Source organism: Hetaerina americana, unplaced genomic scaffold (assembly GCF_022747635.1).
Source record: "Hetaerina americana unplaced genomic scaffold, ioHetAmer1.1.p SCAF_10, whole genome shotgun sequence".
NCBI lineage: Eukaryota > Metazoa > Arthropoda > Insecta > Odonata > Calopterygidae > Hetaerina > Hetaerina americana.
Genome location: NW_027286070.1, coordinates 20,537,422 through 20,558,796, shown reverse-complemented (window position 1 = coordinate 20,558,796; position 21,375 = coordinate 20,537,422). Strand labels below are relative to the sequence as shown.

General features: G+C 37.2%; 1 protein-coding gene across 1 annotated transcript in view; it reads right to left on the bottom strand.

Annotated features, from left to right (window-relative positions):
* Positions 1-21,375, bottom strand: part of LOC139700283 (uncharacterized) — a 137,116-nt gene that overhangs the window by 86,340 nt on the left and 29,401 nt on the right. The window contains exon 6 of the mRNA XM_071598918.1: positions 11,958-12,286. Coding sequence (XP_071455019.1) covers positions 11,958-12,286 — 329 coding nt within the window. The remainder of the gene's footprint in view (positions 1-11,957; positions 12,287-21,375) is intronic.

The following is a 21,375-nucleotide window of genomic DNA, read 5'->3' as shown; positions in this document are numbered from 1 at the left end:
AACAAATATTTTCACATACACAATACCAGGGTTTTGGACAGAATCCAATTTTCAAATCTCCTCTGCACAGTCACCTAACTTCCGGCTTATTGACTACGGTTACACAAAAATGGAAATCGGTTCTGCCCCAGAAGTTGATGCTGGAAATATTAGTTAAAGTCATTTCTAAAGGTCAATTTTTCGCCAGTTTCAAAGCAGTTAGAAATACGTGGTTGATCCTAAAATACGAAGGCACTTTTTTTTTCAATATAACAAAAAGGTGGTAACACTGTAGACTTCACAGGGATTGTATTGCTGCTCCTTAAGTGATAAACTTTTATCCGCAAGACTTAAAATGGTGTAATGCAGTGAACAATAATTACCTGAAATCATCCATTTTCCCTACTCACATGTTTTAACATCTTTCGGATTTTAACATAACTTGAGTGTGAGGCATGTAGCAACGGTCTCATATATATATATATATATATATATATATATATATATATATATATATATATATATATATATATATATATATATATATATATATATATGTATATATATATAAATAAATAAATATATATATATTTATATATATTTATATATATATAGTAGTAGTAGTAGTAGTTTTGAGGGGAGGCGACCGACAGCTAAGGTCATTTGCGCCATAGGGGATGGACAGGAAAGGATGAAGGGTGGAGAGAAACCCGGCGTCGGCATTAGCCCACTCTTTACGAAAGGCGCCAAGGGGTCCGCAGTTTAACGTCCCATCCGACGGACGGCGTACTTACTCAAAGTGCCCTCCACAAAGCACCTCAAGTAGGGATCGAGATACCTCTGAAAAATATTCAACATCGCCGGGATTTGAACCCGCGCCCTCTGGGTGGGAAGCCAGTACGTTAGCCCCCGAACCATCTCGATCCCCTTATTTATATATATATATACATACATATATATATATATGTATATATATGTATATATATATACGAGTATATATAAAACCATGAACACAGTAATCAACCCGAAGGTCGGTTTAGTAGGTGATGGTAGAGTTCACCCAGTACTATGCCCTATACGGCGTGTAAAAATTCACACACCAGGGTAGGGGGGCCAGTTCCTTTCTCTGTGCAGGTTATGGTTTCCCAGGAAGACCTAGTACCCGAAAAATCACTTTAGCTTGGGTGGAGCTGCAGGTGCCCAGAGTGCCTTGCCCGGGAATCGAACCCGGGACCCTCAGGTCAGCAGTCCAACGCTCTACCCACTGGATTACCGCGACCCACACACACATATATATATGTATTTATTTATTTATATATATATATATATATATATGTATATGTATGTACATATTTATATATATTTATGTATATGTATCATATATACACACATATAAGATATATATACATATATATATGAAAGATGTGCATTCGTTGGTGCGATACTTCAAAGAAGGTCGGACATTGAGAGATAACAAACTCAAGAAGCCTCGGCCACGCAACAGCCGGTTTGTGCAGTGCGCAAAAAGGACCAACTACAGGGATATTATGTTAAGAAGTGGTGGAATTTTTCAGCTATTTGGTGCAAATGCTTTGATCACACAAAATAGATCTTAACACCCGAATGAACCTCGAATATGTGTCCCAAAGCTCAACCATTCTATTTCCACTTGAAAATGCAGCATCGCGTAATTACGCATCGTACCAATGAAATTTCTGCGGAAAAGGTTATTTTTCTTTCCTTTTCGTGTTATAGAAATATTTTCAGTTCTCTAGGAGCTCCTTCGATGGAGTATAGCTTTTTCTTTGAACTCTAAATAATGGAATTGGAGCGTGTACCCTTTTGATTAGAAATGGAAGTTGAGTTGACCGAGGGCCTTCTTCACTAGCGACTTCGATGAAGATGGTAAGTGGAAAAACGTTCAAAGAAACTAGAAGGCAAAGCCTGAATATGAGAAAGAAAGAGAGAAAATGGAAGGAAATAGGAGAGGGAAATTAAAACGTGAACCGAGTTGTTAAAGAGTGGGAGAGAGACAGAATTGGAAGATGAGGAACGGAGGAAGTAGGAGAAAAATAGGGTAAATGGTTTGGAATCATGGGAGGGGGAAGAATGAAGTAAGATTGAGTGGCAATGGGAATTGGGGAATGATCTAGAAGAGAAAATGAAGGAGGAGTCGAAACTGGACGACGCTAACTGGACCGGTGAGGAAAATGGAACGTTTTCCTCAAGGATCTCCTTCTGCAACAGTGAGCGGACACGGTGCGTGGAAACATAACAAGAGGGTGTGAAGTACCTTTGCCGAACATTCTAGAGTGGAACACATCACTCGAGTCCAATAAACATGGAAGAAAGGCGGGGGCGGTAATAATTGCGCGAAGGATTGTTTGCAATGGTCCGGTGCTTGTTGTAGAAGAAGAGCAAAACTTAATTCTCACCCCCTGACCAGGGATGGATTTCCTTCCCCGAGTGATTTTTCTACGACTGAGTGAGGTTTTTACGATTGGATGTTCAGCTGTTGGCAACCTCGGAAAACTTTCCGGGGCCGCTTCTTCTTAACTTCCCCTCAACTGAAGTTCCATTGGCGTGCTCATCCGGAGTACTCATGGGAGTGAAACGAATGAGAAACTTTATGATCTGTAGCTGATGAAGAAAACCCAACCATTGTCCGAAGGGTGGATATTAATGCCGCCATCAAAACAGGAGAGAGCTAGAGAGCAAATGAAAAAATGAGTTACGTTTCACAGAAGATTTTCATTGTTTTAACCCACGAAATTACGAAATATGTCAATTATATCTAATGACATTAATTAGCTTCACCGTCGTAGAGACGCAGTAGCGGTTCCGTCTTTGAAGTACATTATAAACGCGTTAGATTTCTTATACTTTACGATAAATATTTTCTAACCTGAACTATATAACTTGTTTTTTTATAGCTGTTAAATATAAACGTGGACAACTTAAAGGAGATTGGAAAACAATTTGTTGAGCTCAAGAAAATATTCATTCATTTATCTATGATATTCACCGATCCCTTCCCGTTACAGTAGATTATTAGTTTCGGGGAGTACATATATATTATATATAACGCAAAATAAGTTGTGCATATTATATTTATAAACTTAACTCTTTAAAACACAGATTTTTAATTATTTACTCCAATCTCAGTCTTCTTCATGACCCACCTAGGTATTGACGGTCACTAATAAATGTTTTCCTTTTATGTAATTTTAATTATAAATATTAATATTATTATTACTAACTACTATACATAATCACACTAAATTGATTTAATTATTAATATGTGCGAATTTAATTACTACGCATTAATTCATGCATACTTGTATCTAAATGATTGGAAATATATCCTGCAAGGTACATTTTAAAGACTAAAAATAATTCCCTTCGGGTGTATAAGTTCTTTGCCAAGGTTTTTATCTCTACAAACACCTACTAGCTATTCATACCAAGTAGGTAAATTTTAAATTGGAGCATATGCGAGTAAATTAAATGATTACACCGATGTACTTTCATTCCAATTTTTGAAATTTTCTTAAATGTTACATCCACTCTACTCTCTTGCTTCTGAACAAATCGTGAAGAGTGAAACCAAACAGAGGAAGCGAGAAAGAAAGAAGATTAAAATCCCTGGGGGTACAAAGAGGGAAAAAGAAACGAGAATTACGCATTAGTTTTATCAGACATTCTTCAATCAATTCGTGAAATACTTAAGCTTTTAACGGCGCTGTGCTATTTGCTTGGATCAACTTAACCCTTAGCTGGAATCAAGTAATTTGAATCATGTTCCGTTTCGATCAATCAAAATGCTCAGCTACATGATGCAAATTTGAAGTCTAATTGGCACTTTTCCTATCGTAGATGAATTGGCAGGTAAAGCTATCGTATACTGCCACCAATTTTCTAGAACCCAAGAGCCACAATGAAAACTTAAAGAGAACCGTACGATGATGATACCATAATCTGTAAAATCCTTCAAATGTGAAGTCAAAATACGAACCTTTTAGTACTTTTTTGTGGAACTGATATAGTCATCTTTATTCACGGAACCTTCGAATTAACATAAAATTTATATCCTAAGAAAATAATGAAACCCGCGAAAACTGCCCCAATTTGCTCCTATCCGTTTCTGGAAAATCAAGCGTAGAGAAAACATTACATCATGTTTGGAAATTCTAAGTGGGTTACCAATAATGTTTTCAACAGAGAAATAGCTCAGACAACTCTATAGCTTTTACCATCGAGATAAAGAGGACAGCCTGCAAGCCGTGCGTGAAATCACTCCTAACGACCTCGCCTCACTTCCTCCCTCCACACTCGCCGCGTGTCCTCACACTCAGCCCTTTTGCCCTATCGTCCATCTCTCCTCGCCATTTTGTCTCGCCGCGTTTGTGTGAGTATTCGATAGGCGAGCGCAATCGATGAGAGGCGGTAGATTGCAGAGGAGCGGGAGAGAAGTAGTCAGGAGAGGCCAGGAAGGAACGATAGAGAGGATAAGGGAGATCCCAAACGCATAAATCGTACGTGTTCGACCTCGCCCTCCCCAAATTTCCACAGTTACATTGAAACTTCTCTTTGCCTCCGCCGTTCCCGTAACTCTATGCGAATATGCACATGGATACGGAAGAATATGACCAAGGGAGGAAAATAGAGTAATCACCAATAATAGGAGGAGGATAAATTAAAATTAAAGAATAAAATAGGTAGGTTAATACTATTATTATACTAATACTATTATTCCGAATAAAAGTGGTAGGTTAACTCTATTAAACAAAAATGGTACTGGGGTAGAATCAAATAGTTTTCATCTGCATATACTGCTGCATTATAAAATTTATACATACATTCACTTCTAAGGGTGTAAGTTTCCATCGGTCAATACTGACTACAAAGAATATTACGTAAAGGTCAACTAGAAAGTACCAATTGTTGGCGAAAATTTTCCTCCGATGGAACTGGATTAAATAAGAGTGAATGCACATTTTTGCTGAGAAGATACGAGCCAAAGATGAAGAGTGATGATGCAATCATTTTTGAATAATAATAATATTTGAAGAATAATTTAAAAAAATATTGAGATGAAAGGAGCAGCATTACAAGTTTAATGTGCTAGCGAGGCTGCATTCATGCACGAATAACCTATAAATTATAGTTCCTAGTTTGATCGATGAGCATTAAAGGATCTCACTGTAAGTACCGAGAAAATTCTCAGGATTACGAGCCAGACAAGCACGCGAGGAAAATATCCAAGTGGCCGGAAAATAGATTCGAATGCAGCTAATCAAAAAAAATCGTTTAGTATTCACATCATTATTCCGAAGAACATTTCTCTTATTTCCTCACCGTTCTCCAAGTCCAGGGAACCTGCGATGATTCCGCTGTTCCCGGTGAATACATATCGGCACGGTAAACCTTAGTACGTGGTTTATGAAGCTCGATGCATTAGCGAGGCTAATTAATCCGCATTTGTCGTCATGAAATTACCCTCCTTCGAGTAGCCCCTCAAATGTTGTCGGAGTGGATCCTACCTTAAAAATGAGCACTGGAGTTCCAGCTCAGTGATTCAATTTCAATGTCAAAATAGGGTTAACAGTATGATCTATTCTACACGCGTTGATCATATTGCGAATGCATTTTAGAAATCTAAGGCAATAGGTTAATAATGTACATAGATTCGATGAGTTTTTGTCTGAATTCATTATTTATTAAGCATTATTTTTATGGAGAAGGAAATTGGATTACTTACGGAACATTTTGTCTCATATTTATTTTTCAAGAGTTTATTTTATTAAAAAACGTAGGAAAATTAAAATTAATCATTTTTAATACACATTTATGGAAATCAAGTTTCTTTTCATATCGGGTTAACATAGCAAGATAACAAAACATTAATTTCTTTCTGACATATGATGCAATACGCTTTGTCTATTTATACGAGGCCTTGGTAAATCAGCATAATTTTTTTCAAAGCTGGGGACCACCTTTCAATCAATTACACGCGTGATTGTAGATATCCTGCATTGCACGCAACCCGCATCTCAAGGACCACCTCTGAGATCCTTTAAAACTGTTGGTAGTTTCACATTAGGCACGCTGATCCCTTATCTCTCTTCTAAAGCATCTTTAAAAGGTCAAGAATGGATGTAAATATGACCATAATCTATGAATTCATTCCATCGTCTATCTATTGAATAGGTTAGCTTATTATTGCGAATTGAAAATTTATCATTCTATTGTTCTTCAAGATATATTAAATATTTAATATCCTTATACGCATTATATAGATACACATATATAAATATATATATATTTATATATGTGTATCTATATATATATATATATATATATATATATATATATATATATATATATATATATATATATTCCTTTCCCTGCGCCGGTTATGGTTTCCCAGAAAGATCTGGTACCCGAAAAATCACATAGCTTGGGTGGAGCTGCAGGTGCCCAGAGTGCTTTTCCCGGGAATCGAACCTGGGACCCTCCGGTCAGTAGTCCAACCCTCTACCCCATGGACTTCCACGACACACACGTGGAAGTCCAGCGGGTAGAGGGTTGGACTACCCCCCCCCCACACACACACACACATATATATATATATATATAATTATTTATTTATTGAAACGATAAATACAACATCTACGTTACACCCACAAAATAAAAAAAGGAGACTCGCTTATGTAGTAATTCTGTAACAAACACCTTTGAGCGAGTGTGAGCAATTTTTTTGAGGGTAGAAATGGAGAATTAATAAGGGGAAGTTTTGGAGTGGGTAAGGATTAAACTAAAAGAAAAAAATATTAAATAATAATATTTGAAATTACTAAAATAATAATAAACTCAGTGTACTGAAGCTTATCAAAGAATAAATATATTTCTGGCATCTTTTCAGTTGATTTTTTTCTTTTATTTGGGTGTTGCCAACTGCTACATAGAAAATTTTTTTACCATCACTATCCAGTCCAAAGTACCAACACACATGCCCACCAATTCCAACTCCGGACTGTGGTCCAATCCATAAATTTAACGTGGATTTGAATTTATCTCCTCTTTTTATTTCTCTACTAGCTTAATTTTGAAACATATCTGTGACACGGTATCAATTTCCGTGTGCCATACCTCTCTTTACTTCGCAGAGGGGTAGAAATAAATCGGTCCGGATAGGTTTCCATGACACTGCATTTATATTGATATGTTTTGATCTTCAAATAATATAATTTTATAATTTCAATTGGATTCAAATGCAATAAGAAAATTAATACTTTAAAACAAGTAAGATCCCTCTTATGGCCAGTTCTTCAGCACTAATAACAGATCTGATCGGGTCTTCCAAAATGGAAAATATTGGTGCTGCGTGTAAACAGGCGATGTACTGCTGGTGCTGTCGTGGACAGGTTTCCAAAGCAAATTCACTTGCCGGCAACGCGGTGCACGTTAGCAACCAAGTGTCCGCGTTGATTAGCTGCCTCATTGTCGGATCCAGTGTCACCCCATTTTGGGTATGAATTCACAAATGTCAGATGCAAGCAGTGTATGAGTGATGACCCAGAACCGGGATACAGGTAATAGAATTAGAACAGTGGAGAAATTGGTACCTAAAAGCTTCGTGCACAGGTTATCAATAATTTCCAATTAACCTTTCACAACCATTACTGTACCTAATTCGAAAATCAAGCCACGCGTGATAATTTTAAGAATTATATCTTATGTGGTTAAAAAAAATTTAATGATAGGTGATAAAAGTGTCCCTATATGTATAATTATGCGGGAAATTCGAAATTTCCTGTGAAATCCGATGGAAAAATGTCTTTGTCCAGGTAATTAAACTGATTTGCAAAATTTACACCATACAAGTATTTTTTCACAAAGCGTGTTTTTTATGAGGGCGGCTCCACGTTTTTCACTCACATGGGCTAGACTTTCAATGACAAAGAGCACAATAATTTAGAATTTTCTATTTGATCAGAGAAATTCATTTACTGAATTGATTTACTGATGGCAAAATACTTATCGCAGCAGAAATCCTCCTGTTGACTTAAAATTTTCAGGGTCACTTCAAGCTGAGTTGGGCCTGGGGAATGGATGCTCTGTAAACACCGGTTGATAAGTCCCAGTGATACCTAATGAGGAGCCAAGAGCGGTTTATCTGGAACCTATTCGTTCATCAAACCGGTGAATATTTCCATTGAGTATAGAACTATGCCTATACCACTAGATTCAGCATAACAATTTATACTTATTAATATCCTTAAAAGGGTATTTTAATATAATAAACAGTCGTGGTATCTTTGCGGGCATATCATTTACCTTCTAACAGAAAGCTGAAATAAAAGCAACAATCCTGGAAACGGATTCATCCAAGCTGTGTAACTTTGGAGATATCAAATCTTACCATTTCTGTGAAGTGTTGAACTTCACACGCTTTCGTAGTACTTGGTAATAAATGAGGTCTACCATTACCTTTCCAAGCAAATATTCGGGTAAAGTACTGTTTTTGAAATATAATAAACACGTTTTTCTTAAAATTATAATTGATGTACCAATTGGAAAGTGTGAAAAGCATTCGCTTTGACCGGGATCTCGGTAAAGGTCAATTACTTTTACACTTTGAAATTGGTACATCTGAATGCATATCAGCGGACGACTTCGTCAAAGTTACTTTCGCGTGATCTCCTGCAGTTCTTTGGATAATAATTAATAATCAAAATTCGTTTATTGACATAATTTAGATCATTGAAGTTCAGTATTAAGGATTAATATTTTTCTCCCAGCAAAAGATTCAAATTTCACTTTCTCTCTTTTCTTTGCAGTACTTACTTAAGTATAATTAATGCCAAATACTGGTAACTAAAATATCACATGTTCAGAAAATATTGCTAAACGAGAAAAAAAATAAGAAAAATATGTATCAAGAAAAAAAATTGAATAGGTAATCATATTTCTGTATGAGAAGCAAACCTAATAGTTTGAGTAGTCTAAATGTGCATAAAAATTTTAATTGGTGTTTTATTATAGAAATTTTAATTCAGTGCCAGAAATATGTATATTTTTCAGTGATTATGTATTTCCACGAACCGGAGCAAGAGATTGCTGGAGTCAATGTATTTGTAATTGTACAAGAATTAAGTCCCTGAAGTAAAGTGGCGTCACACAAATGAATGATTTGTATCGGAGAAATGTTTCGCTTGCCCAAAGCCCCAGTCAAATCCAATCGAGAAAATCCTCACGCAGAGTGCTCGCAACCGATTGGATTAACCCCTTTAACCCTCTTAACCGTCCAACGACCATTATGTCATGTGGATATATATCCTTATGTTAGGAAAAGGTTTTGGAGGTGGTGGTTTGGGGGGTTTGAATTCGCGCACATTGATTCAACTCGCCCCCTCGCGATCCATCCGATCACGATTCATGGAGTCGACGTTGAATGAATTGCAAAATTGTGAACATTAAGACAAGAGTGCGAATTCGGTGATTTTCGACCCTTGAAACGACTGGGAACGGCGCACAAAGCTCCAATTCAGTCGTCTGGTTGAATTTCAATTCACGGGAGCCCCTCGTCCGGATCCGTGAAGTCTTTGAACACCCGGGGAAATCAAATTTTTCCGACTACGCTCGAAATATCATCACTCTAAAAATATGTCCTCTGGCAATCGAATTTAATAACAGCATTTCATCAAGTGCACAGAGAGATAGGGAGATAATAAAGATTGTCGCTTTTATCTCCATTTTTAAAAACTCTCCTAGGTCATCCCAGTCGTTGAATTCAGGAAAAAAATAGAATGCTCTTACGTATTTCCTCTGATCACAAATTCTTCTAGCGCACTGTTCCTAAATTAGATCTTAACTTTCGCGAAAATATTTGTTAGGCCATGGAGCTGGGCATGGAATGAACTCGGAGTTCCACATAATCTCACACTAAGGTAAACTCCACACTACTTCGTATATGTGTGCCCTAAAAACGCTTCGCTGAGTATGACAAAAATAATATCTTTTTATTTTTCAAGAGGGCGTCTCTTTTGAGACAAAATTTAAAACTGGCACACGATCTAAAATGGAAACTAAGTCCCAGACCAACAGAACGCATTCCGAATACTGCATGATTATTCCCAAACGCACGACTAGAAAGTCACTTCACAAGCTTCTTTTCTGACGACTGAGTTCCGAACAAACCCGTCTAATCTGCATTCTATGGGTGCTTCCACAATTCACGGGACAAAAGAGATGGGACGTGATTCATTCGACACAAAAAGATTCACTAGCATGCACTCCAAAACAAGTGCAAGTAATATCATTACCAAATAAATTCGTAATACCTTGTTTTCGTAAAGAACTCAATAAAAAACTTTAAACACAAAATTAATCAAGGGATAACACTAAGTTTCCTATAGGATTCCTCTTAAATTATTATTCTCATAATAATAGTAGTTCATAACATGAACACCTTTTTTTCTGCATTTTAAATTAAAATTTCAAAATATCAATGAAAAAGAAATACTATAGATGCGGCTATCCGATCTAAATCCAGAAAAAAATCAATAAAGTTAGACACAACGAAGTATTTCTATAGGCATTTTGTTATATGGCACGTATTCTTTGATATTCCGCTTAACGTTTGCTTATTTTATATTATCCATTAGAGCTCAAAATTTTGAAATAGGTCCATGATTAATTGGACCCTCTTACTTCATTTCTTCAAAGGTTTCATATATATTTATATCATCAAATCGTTTATAGAATGAAAGTAATGAAATAGAATGAAAGGAATGCAGCCGTGTGACAGCCCCAGCGATGATTATGTCAATAAACGAAAAAAGACAAAACTAGTGGTTTCTAATAACAAATTTAAATGTTTAAGTAAAGAAATTAATAAGGTGGAGAAGTTACGTCCAATCTTGATAGTGAACCAGACTAAATTCCTTTATCATATAGGTCTGCAATTACAGTTATATAGATAGGGTGAGCCTTCTCTTTTGGCCCTATCGAGTTCGTTTTTAATGGCAGTGTTATGATCTTCGGAATTGTAAAGACAATACTGAAGAAGAAGCACGATTTCCCTTATGCCTACAAATTTATTTGCTCCAGTCGTTTCTTCTCTGTATTACTAACACAACGTTTTTAATAATAAGGCAAGGATTTATATCAACGGTGAGGAATTTTTCCTGGGTCGTACTTGGGCGGGCAAATAAATTTCCAAACATCTGAGTACAAGGAGCTACTATACGAAGACATAAATTTTAAACGATAATTATAATTCAACTTCAATCATACCATCCACATTACGTGCCCGAAGTGTGGCAACTACTAATGTCTGGAGTGGCATGGATTATCGCCGAAATGTGCGCAAATATTTGTCGAAAGGGCATCGTTTGATATAAATGTTCATAGTCAAGTTTATTATGAACTATAGTTAAATATCTCCTTGATATCAGTTATTGTGATAGGCATCAATGATTTTAAAGATATTTTATGTTTTGTTAGTCAGGGCTAATGAGCACAGCAACGCGTAATGCCAGGGTCCATCTTAAACGAACACCAACCCTGGTAAGACTTTAACATATTTTTTCATAAATTATGGTATCTAATTTAAATTCCCTGGAAATGTTTGAAAAGGGTGCAGCATATTCTTCGTAGTGGCTCTGGTGTTAAATGGTCCAATCCAAAAAATTCCTAAAATATATCACTCAATACTGGGTAAATATAAGATTGAAATTTGATGTTATTCCCCACAGCAAATTCTGCATTATAGTGCAATGACTCACGAATAGCATGTCCGATTACTACCTTTTTGTACAAATATTTCGTGATTAACTATCATTACGCGAAGATTTAGCGAAGTCTTCGACGTGGTAAGAAAAGTAAAATTAAAACAAAAGGCGAGAGTCCATCGGCAGGATACGTTCCGAAGAAGAAAATGGAAGAAAAAGGTTTTTGTTTGTGCCACTCACCCCTTCGCGGCCTCCTCCATCGCCTCAGAAGCCCCAGGGTCAGCGCCGGGCGGCTCCTCGGCTTCCTCCATTGCCTCCTTCTCCACCGTTGCCGGATGCACTTCTTGTTCCCCGTCTGCCTTCTCGCCGTCCTCCGTGATCTCCACAAACCTCGGGGAGCCCTCGTCCTCCTCTTCCACAGCCATCACGAGGGCCACTGCCATCGTCTCCCCTTTCATCGGCCTCCGACCCCTCGGGATCTCCTGGATTTCCATCACCGAATGCCTCCTCCCAGACGACGAGTCACTCCTGTACGGGGTGCTCGACTCATCCGACGTAAATATCCTCTCCTAGAATGCACCGAAAAAATATGGTTTCATTTCATTATCAGAGTATCTTTTGGTTATCATACGAGCGATTTGGTTACATAAAAGACTAAAAATCCATCAACTGCGAACTCTCCACTGATCAACAGTCGTCGAGGAAGTTTGATCTCACGTTTCGATCAACCCTACCTCAACCTCCATTCTTTTTGGATACAGGAGAAAAAATAAATGGTTTTTGCGTTGAGTAATTGAATTACCATAAATGTTTTTGGTAATTCAGTCCTATTATAAAGATATTTTTTCCTTTGAATGCCATCAGGCGTACCAATTTACTAGAAACAGGATAACGATAAAAATAAATGAAACATTTCGTCCGCTACCATTGGGGACATTTTCTAATTTCAAATGGTTTTTTATTGCAAACCTTTAAACAAAACCACAAAGAAATAAGAATTCACAAATAAAACTCTAAAGCCAGGTCGTGATTAATTTGTTAGGGTCGTTTTTAAAATTCACATTGAAAACAATTTAAAAAAGGAAAAAATAAGAAATACCGTTTTTCATCAATTTAAAATTTGAACGATGAGTAGATTGTGGATGCGTTTTTAAGTTTACGTAGTTTTCAATCTGAATCTTTCGAAAAAGATTTGGAATTACCTGGCTTATACTCTTGCATCAAAATATTTCCCCCGGTGTGAAGAGCTAACAAAATATTATCTCCTCTGAATGCCGGATAGCTAATATTTCTTCTTCATCTACGGCACATAAGTCAATTAATAAGTCAAAAAAGAATAACCTGAGTATTTATCTTACAAATGTTTACATGCATATTGAATGTAAACACATATGTAAAAGCTTATCTTCCAGTTTTTTCCAAAGTGACTCACATTAATTGTGTAACTCAAAACGTTAATGATTGTAAATAGTCTAAATGCACATTCTGCAAATATCTTACGGCCTTGTAGATAGAGGTGAGAAAAACAATATATTTTTGGTATTAGATATACTTATCGATGTTTCTCTTTTGTTGCCCATAGGCTAATAGAATTTCAACAATTAAAAGGGATGTAATTACAAATCATAGGACAGAATTATCACAGGCAAACTAGTTTTCTGATAGGAACGGAAAAGGTAACAAATAACTTAAATGATCTATTATCATTGATTCCCAAAAAAAATTGTTTATGAAAATTATTTTGATTCAGAAGAAAAATATTTCTACGGAAAAACCACTCCTGGTAACATTATTAGCACATAATTGGTATTTCGTTTCCAATCAGTTAAATAATCACAAGAGATATGATGAATTCTTAGAGCCTTAGAGATACACATATGGTCTTAATGGCAGAAAATATTTTTTTTATGATTAACTTTCAAAATAACAATACTTTTTGAATAGAAAGAATCGCATTCCTAAATGTTACACGACAAATTATGATCTATTTGTTTGGTTGAATAGCAAGATAAGTCGTATGGAATTTGACTGGTTCGTAAAATAAATCGAAAGATTTAATATCGAAATAGAATATCCGGTTATACAGAAATCCTAACGAGAATAATGTATTCAAAGTAAGGTAGTGTAAATAAAATTTTTGTGCGCTTATTAATGGAGTTAAAATGGAAACGTATGAATTCACGAATGAAATATACGAATATTGATTTTTATTAAGTTTTGGGAGAAAATATTTTCCTGCTACTCCGTTCGCGCCACTTCGAGATGCTGCGAACCGTTAAGATATACAAAAAGGGATCTTTCGTGGATCACATTACTTAGTAAATTGGGGTTGGGCTTAGAAACTGTAATAGAAAAAACGTAATACAAGAATTGACTCATACGGCGCCCAAGGCGTTAACCTACTTACTGTCACATCGATTTTATATTCCCTCAGGGATTTCGCCACCCAATGCAAGCAAATGCGAACAAATGGTACCATCGCTGCGAAACAAGAGGGAAAAGGAAAAAGAATAAAAGAGAGAGAACCCTTCTCAAAAAGACCGGGCCGTCTAAAACAGAAAACGCTGAACGGTAACGCAAAAAGTTCCTAGAATGAGGAAAAAACATTTCTTAGTCCAATTTCATCGCTTTGAAAAACTTTGGAATTAAAAAAAAACACACAATGCAGTTCTGTTTTATACCGCCGCAACCCAAACGGGAAAAATTCAAAAATAATAATCTAAACGCATGCATGCAATCAAGTGGTGATGGAAACAAAGAATTTAATTAAAATAGAGCCTTCATTAATCATTCGGATAATTATACTGACGATAACCTGACGCAACAGATACTGGCAGGTCTAACAGCGCGATAATGCTATCAAACTTTGAATAGGCAAGGAAAAAATTAAGAGAGTTAGATCAAACATACAGTATTTTTAATGGTAGATACCGTGATGACAGTATCATTATAAGCTTTGATCATTAAATTTTACGATTAAAAGGCTCCCACCTTATTCTCAATAAATTATTGTGACAGATGCAAATCTGTTTTCATAAGGTATGTGTTTTCTTTCTTAAGTAGTTATACCCTTGGAGATCAAACCTCCTCCTGACATGCTTAATTGAAATATTAAATGACTACGATCTTTGGCGTATAAACTGTTTATGTAAAATTATATCCTTTCTTTAGCTTATTGCAAATTATAATATACCTTTAGATTTCCTGTTAATGTGATTAAATATGCATTTTTAGAGAGGTATAATTTCTCTAACAAGATATTTTGTTCGAAAGTTAGAACTGCAATCATGCTGAAGATGTAATTATATACTCGGTTTAAAATTGCCTTGTAAGAAAGAAAGCCTTGTTACTTAATAACAAAAATAATTCTGACGAGCTATTTGTGTTATCAAGTAAAAACCATATAATTCTATTTGTTTCCATTATTTTGACTAGGGTATTACCATATTTACAATATGTGCATTATAAGTAAACTTACTATATAGGTCTTTTTGAATAGAATATGCCAACAAAAATTGCAAAAATGTGAAATATTGACTGAAAGCTACAATTTTTTTACCGCGCTCTGTTAAATGATTTGCTTAGGTATTAGAATTTTTAAAAGGCCGTCAAAAAACGCCGTGATCCCAGGAGCGTAGACAGAGGGATTCAGGAGAGGTAGGTCATAAAAAATAATAAGCAGGGGATAGTAAAATAATATTTTAAAGTTAAAAAAAAATAATTCTTTGCTTTATAAAAATAGAATTAACGTTCGGAACCAATAAAAAAAACTCGAACCCTATGACAGTAAGTACTACTTAAAATACAAAAATAAAATATTTGATTTTCTCCTAAACTTGAGGTGAAATTTTATTTTGTTTCGGTCATAATATACTATATATTCCTAAAATTGGTTAAAATTGTTGAAAACAATCTCATCAAAACGGAATTACGTCGCCTGGAAAGAGAGAAAAATGCGTGAAAATAAAATGTGTAATCTCAACTTAACCTTCTTATTTAATAATATAACCAACGTAAATATAGTAACCTTGTATTTTTTTTAAATCAAATCCGAACTATTCCCGTCGAGAAACTTCATTTCTGATCTCGGCATTACGCTGCCCAGGGGTAGAAACTGGAACCTAAATAAATCACCACTCAGCAGCCTCCTGTGTAGTTTCACGAACGAATACGTACACATCGCCGGCCTGCACGACCCTTTCATGTCTTCAGTAACCAATCCCCGAACTCCCACGCTTCCACCCCACTCGCTACCCTGCCGTTCCCACACCATCCCTGACCCACCCTTCCCCCCCGAACGTTCCATTCCATCCTACCGGCACCGTTTGGATACACACCCTTCGCCTGGGGCGAGTCGCGGTGTGTCTCACCCTCACAACCACGGCCACCCCGCTCTCTTGTCACAAACCATCCCTTAAAGAGAGAGTCACACTTCCTCTGCCAGTTCTTCCCTCACCTACTACCCCTGCCGTGAGACGGACCGGGTGGGATGGGTGGGGAAGAGAGAGAGAGAGAGATGGAGGGAGTAAGAAGGGTGGTCGATATTTTTACCAGCGTGGCATTTGCCCCAGTTTTCAAAGACGACGTCGAGCTATAACGGAGGAGGAGAATAAGGAAACGGTGAGCGCTCGTTACTGCCCTACTCTCCTCCCTCCACTTTCTGGGCCAACAATGCTCCCCACCCCCACCCCTCAACCCCTTCCCCCGAAGATCCCGCTCCCCACGAGGGGTTGAAGGCGTGAGTCGCTCCCGGCACGCAACCGGGGGACGCCGCTTGTGTTTCGTTCGAGTGAGAGGCGTGGCACGAGCCCGCACCCTCCCGTATGCCCTCAGCGAAGAGAAGAGAGGTGAGGAACGGGTACGTAAGACGCGCAGGCCGTGGGGGGGATCGGGAGAGAGGTCGGCTAAGACGAATGGCATGCACCCCTTGAACGAACGACGGAAGGGAAGAAATAAAAATGACACGAACTCGATGTGAGGTGAGAGAGGCGACCAGACGAAAGGATTTGGAACGGATACAAGGGGCGAGGGAGAGGGGTTCGGTATAATGTTTTGGCGCCGTTGTTTTCTCCCAGCAACGCTCCAATTTTCAAGGAGCCAACTTTAGGGACGCACGCAACCTTTGACGTTAAAATTCATACTTAATCCAGAGCTGCAGTAGGTAGGGAGAGCTTTTTGAGAGTGACAAGGAAAAGTATTAAGTCAGCAGAGAGTTATATCAGCACATTACATCTTGAATAATGAATATCTTAAGAAAATGAGGCGAAATGATTTCCATTGGTTCGGAATACATAGACTCGAAGTAATAAAAGCAAACTATACTTATGAATAGTATAGATATGAGACATGCATCTCCTTAATCTTAGGTATGTGTTGTTAATTCCATTTCAATTGAGTGAATATGTTCAATAAGGATTTTTCATTCAAGGTTCTCTACCTATTGAAGGTGGGGCGGTCGCCGGTAACTACCATTAACATCTAAAAACCACCATGAAGAACTTCTTAGAACCACATTCAAATTAAATGTTCAATAAAATCAGGAAATATCCTTAATAACTATGATTCACCTTATTAAAATAACGCGTAGGTTTTCCTGGCGTAACATTGTGCTCAACGATTAAATTTGATGCTCAATTCCGGCATTGAAAACGAAATAGCAAGGTTTGGCTAGGCTGGTAATGTAGTCACTCGCATGGTGACCCAAATGTCGCGGAATACATTCCAGCCGAAGCAAGGGAATCGGGAATTTCAATTTATTATTGAAAATGAATGTAAAATATCACGTGGTATGTTCACAGCTATCAAAGCGCATTAAGCACTAATTACAAAATAAAATATAACTTTTAAGTGGCGGGGCGAGATAATTATGGAAATATGCCGTTGTAGTCGGCAGCAAAAAACCTCAAAATATCCGGATAAAGTGTCACCGTAATTTTTATTCCAAATATTCTCCCAAGCAACGTCCCTAAATTCAATTTGCAAATAATTTAATGATGATGGGGTACATATTGACAAACAAAAAGCAATTATAGCACATCACACGTTTAAAAAACACCACACCCTTTTTAATATACCGGCATCGATTTTTGAATCAGAAACGAAAAGGGAATAATTATATAAAACTGTGAAATGTAAAATAAAAAAATATGAATGGTCTTATCAAAAGTATAGGTAACCGGTGAACAATTTGATTGTTTGTATTTTTTATTTTTTACATCCTGAGAACTAAAAATGTAAAAACATTGAGATCTCCACATTTTCACATTTCCAGAACGTATTGAAGTACATTAGTTTTAACGTTCGTACCAACTATCGCGAAGTCATTATGGTCATAATTATATTTAAAAATTCGAGTGCGAAAGAGGAATACCAAATACACAAAAAATAAAGATCTTGAAACTATAAGACAATTTCATTAGTACAAGGCAAGCTCAGGATCCCTGTTATTTGTTTATTAGGGGTCTATCTTGCTCACCGGATCCAAAATAGTTTCCTCGTTGAGACGCGATGGCATTAATTACTATGAGAATTAAAAAAACACCGATTTTCGAGGAATATTTGTTAAAATTAGAGCATATTTACCACACATATTAAAAAAACAATAATTATTAGCGATTTTGTATACTTGAACATAAGCAGTAACATTATTTACTCCCATCGAAATTCGCAATCCCTACAAACTCACACTGTTGACGATGAAGAAATAAATGACGAAGATTTGTATGAATGTGGTAGATTTCGCCCTAAAAAATTCGCCAATGTATTCATCCCTATGATAATGGCTTAATTAGCGAATCAATTGCATTTCATTGCATTCAGATCCATCTGTGATGCTGTATGTATAACGGATATACTAATTCACACTATTTCTTGATAAATGCCATGCCTCCAGCGAATTATCCGTCACTAGTTAATAAGAGGCAAATTGTCTTGAAAAAAATTCAATCAATACCGATTAATTACCCACAAAATAAAAAATAAATAAAATTTCGGTAAGAATAACTTCGTAAAATCCTAGTTGAATCCTAGAATATCTGATAAACACCCGTGGACGACGTAGATCATCTGTTACACTGCACGCCGTATGTAACGGGGAGATATGATAGTACGTACAATCCACGGAATTTCTCGAGAATATGCGCATCACGAATGATGGCGGAGTTCCCGCATATGTAAAAAGGAAGTAGGAGGAAGAAATGAAGAAAATAATAAGATGCTCATACTTGTGCCTATCGGGAAGGGGCGGGGGGGAGATGTTTGATCAAACAAGACCCTCCTCCCGCGGTTGATTACATTATCAAAAGTGGATCTGCGACGCCCTTCCGACAATAACAGGCGGACAGCCCAGCACGGCCGGCGATGGGAACTGCTGGTCGTTTTGTTTCCCCGTCTCATTCAGCCAGTTCATTCCACCAACAGTCGAAAGTGAGTGGGGAAGTGGGAGTGAGGAAGGAGGGTTTCCATGGATTTTCAGCCAACACAAGGGAGAGGGGGAGAGAAAGAGCGTGGAGGAAATGGCTTTCAAGAGGGTGGTAGAGATACACAAGGAAAAAATAGGTGGATAGGAGAATGAGGAGGAGGTTGTTGGGGAAAGGGGTATGTATGTATACGGTTTTCAGGCGAGAGAGGGTGTGACGGCAACGCATAAATGGCGGAAGAGAAATGGTCAGATGGTGCCACGCACCCATTCAGACGCGGTATATATGTGCCCATCAAGGGATTGAAGCAGCCAGTAACCCGTAGTTACTAGAGGGAGGTCAAAAAAAAATGAATCGACGGAATCGTCCCTTTTGAATGTCCGTGTGATAGGATCGTGGATGGTGGAGCTCGTTCTGCTTCAGGGTTTCAGAGGGGAAAGAGAAGGGGGTCGTCTAAAATTAAGGGTGGGGGGGAAAGCTTGGGTTTGAGAGGAGGGCATTCCGGACACTAGGGCCTTCAGGGTATTCCCAAAACGACCCTCCGCGTGGGTCTTATGTTTTTTTTTTCGCGCCCTTTCCATAAGGTGTTTTCGCTCCATTCATATGGGTTATCGATTTCCATGGTTCGGAAAAGCTCGTCGCGATTAAAGTGGAAATGCAGCTCTTACGCATGGTGCTGGGAAGTTATCGAACGCCTACCAGAGGTGCAGGTACTTTGAATTTCGGAGGAAAAAGGTTGTGGCACATCCTCCTATTTCGTTTAAATAATATTTTCTTCGAAATCATTTATTTCACGACTGAATTAATAATTTATTTTCAATATAAAATGCCCTCCTAGTCAATCGCAAGGTCGAACACCAAACCAAAGAGAAAAAAGTTAAATTTCGTGCATAGAATTCATTAATTGAGTGGTGTTAGAGAAACGAACATTTCTACAAAATCAACTAACCTAAAATAAAAGTTAATTTTTATTAAGTATATCACCTGAAATTCAACTGTCATTTTTTTCAATTAGCAGAAACTCTTACTATTACTTCAGTGCACTATAATTTCCCCGCGTCAAATTTAATGGTAAATGAATCAGCGGAGGCTGGATATTGTACGCACAGGTAAGGACAAAATATAATGAAAAACTAAATTGGTTAAAATTGGGTACGATTTTATAATTTCAAGAAGAAATATGGATTATTTATCTCTGTCATAGTTTTGTTTACCCTTTACTAATGTAGCTCGAAAAAACTAATATATATGATAATATACTTAAGCATAAAGCAGCTGAAATATTAAACTTAAAATCGTGAGATCCCAATATGGTTTTGAGTTCCTCATTCCAGCTTATTCGCCGATACTGTTCTTGGTATTTGAGTACTCGCAATATGTTGAATGATTTTTTTGTAAATTTGTTTACGGATAAATGTTTTAGCAGGTGGAAATAAAAGGAAGATTGTAAAAATAATTCATTACTTTCGAGCATAATCCACTCGAAATGCCAACGAAAAACCCGCAAAAAGCACTAACTTTAAAGCTCTCACGTCTTGGGTTATCGCTACGCCTGCAATATAGAGGGTGAGTTCCAAGGGTCCTCTGTAACTGGTCCAAGCTCATGGATTTGTAAGTATAAAGGGTACGCAGCATAGGAGTTCAAAGTATACAGCCTAGAACCCCAGAGCTAACAGGCACAGTAAAAATAATAGCCTTAGATTTACGTCTATCGCTACACAATGAGCTATATGTTGATGAGTAGTTTCCATGGAACCGCTACCAGTGGGCAAAGAGGCAAGGATTTGGGCTGAAGGAAATCGCTACCAACATAGCAATAGAATGTAATAAAACTCTTCTCTAAGTATTTGGGCAATTATAATTGAAAATATCTTCTTTAATAACCTCGTCAATTTAATGGGAATAATGGAAATTTAAGTAATATTCTCATTTAATTAATTCACACCTCGGTTTAGCCATTCGTGCCTGGAAAGTGTTGTTGAGAGAGCTGAAAAGCTTTAAGAAATAATCTCATATAAGCATTTGTACTAGATGATATTCGCTCATCTATGAATTACCAAACTGTTCTCCGATGTCGAGTTTAGCTATGCGTACCGAAAAATATCCCATTGAAACATTCGATAAAGAAGCCAAGCTTTCGAACTCTCTCTCAAAACTGAATGAAAATCGCACCGAAGAGTTTGTTGGCTACACAAATTTATAAAAACAAACTTTAACTGTTATTTTAACATGACTATCAT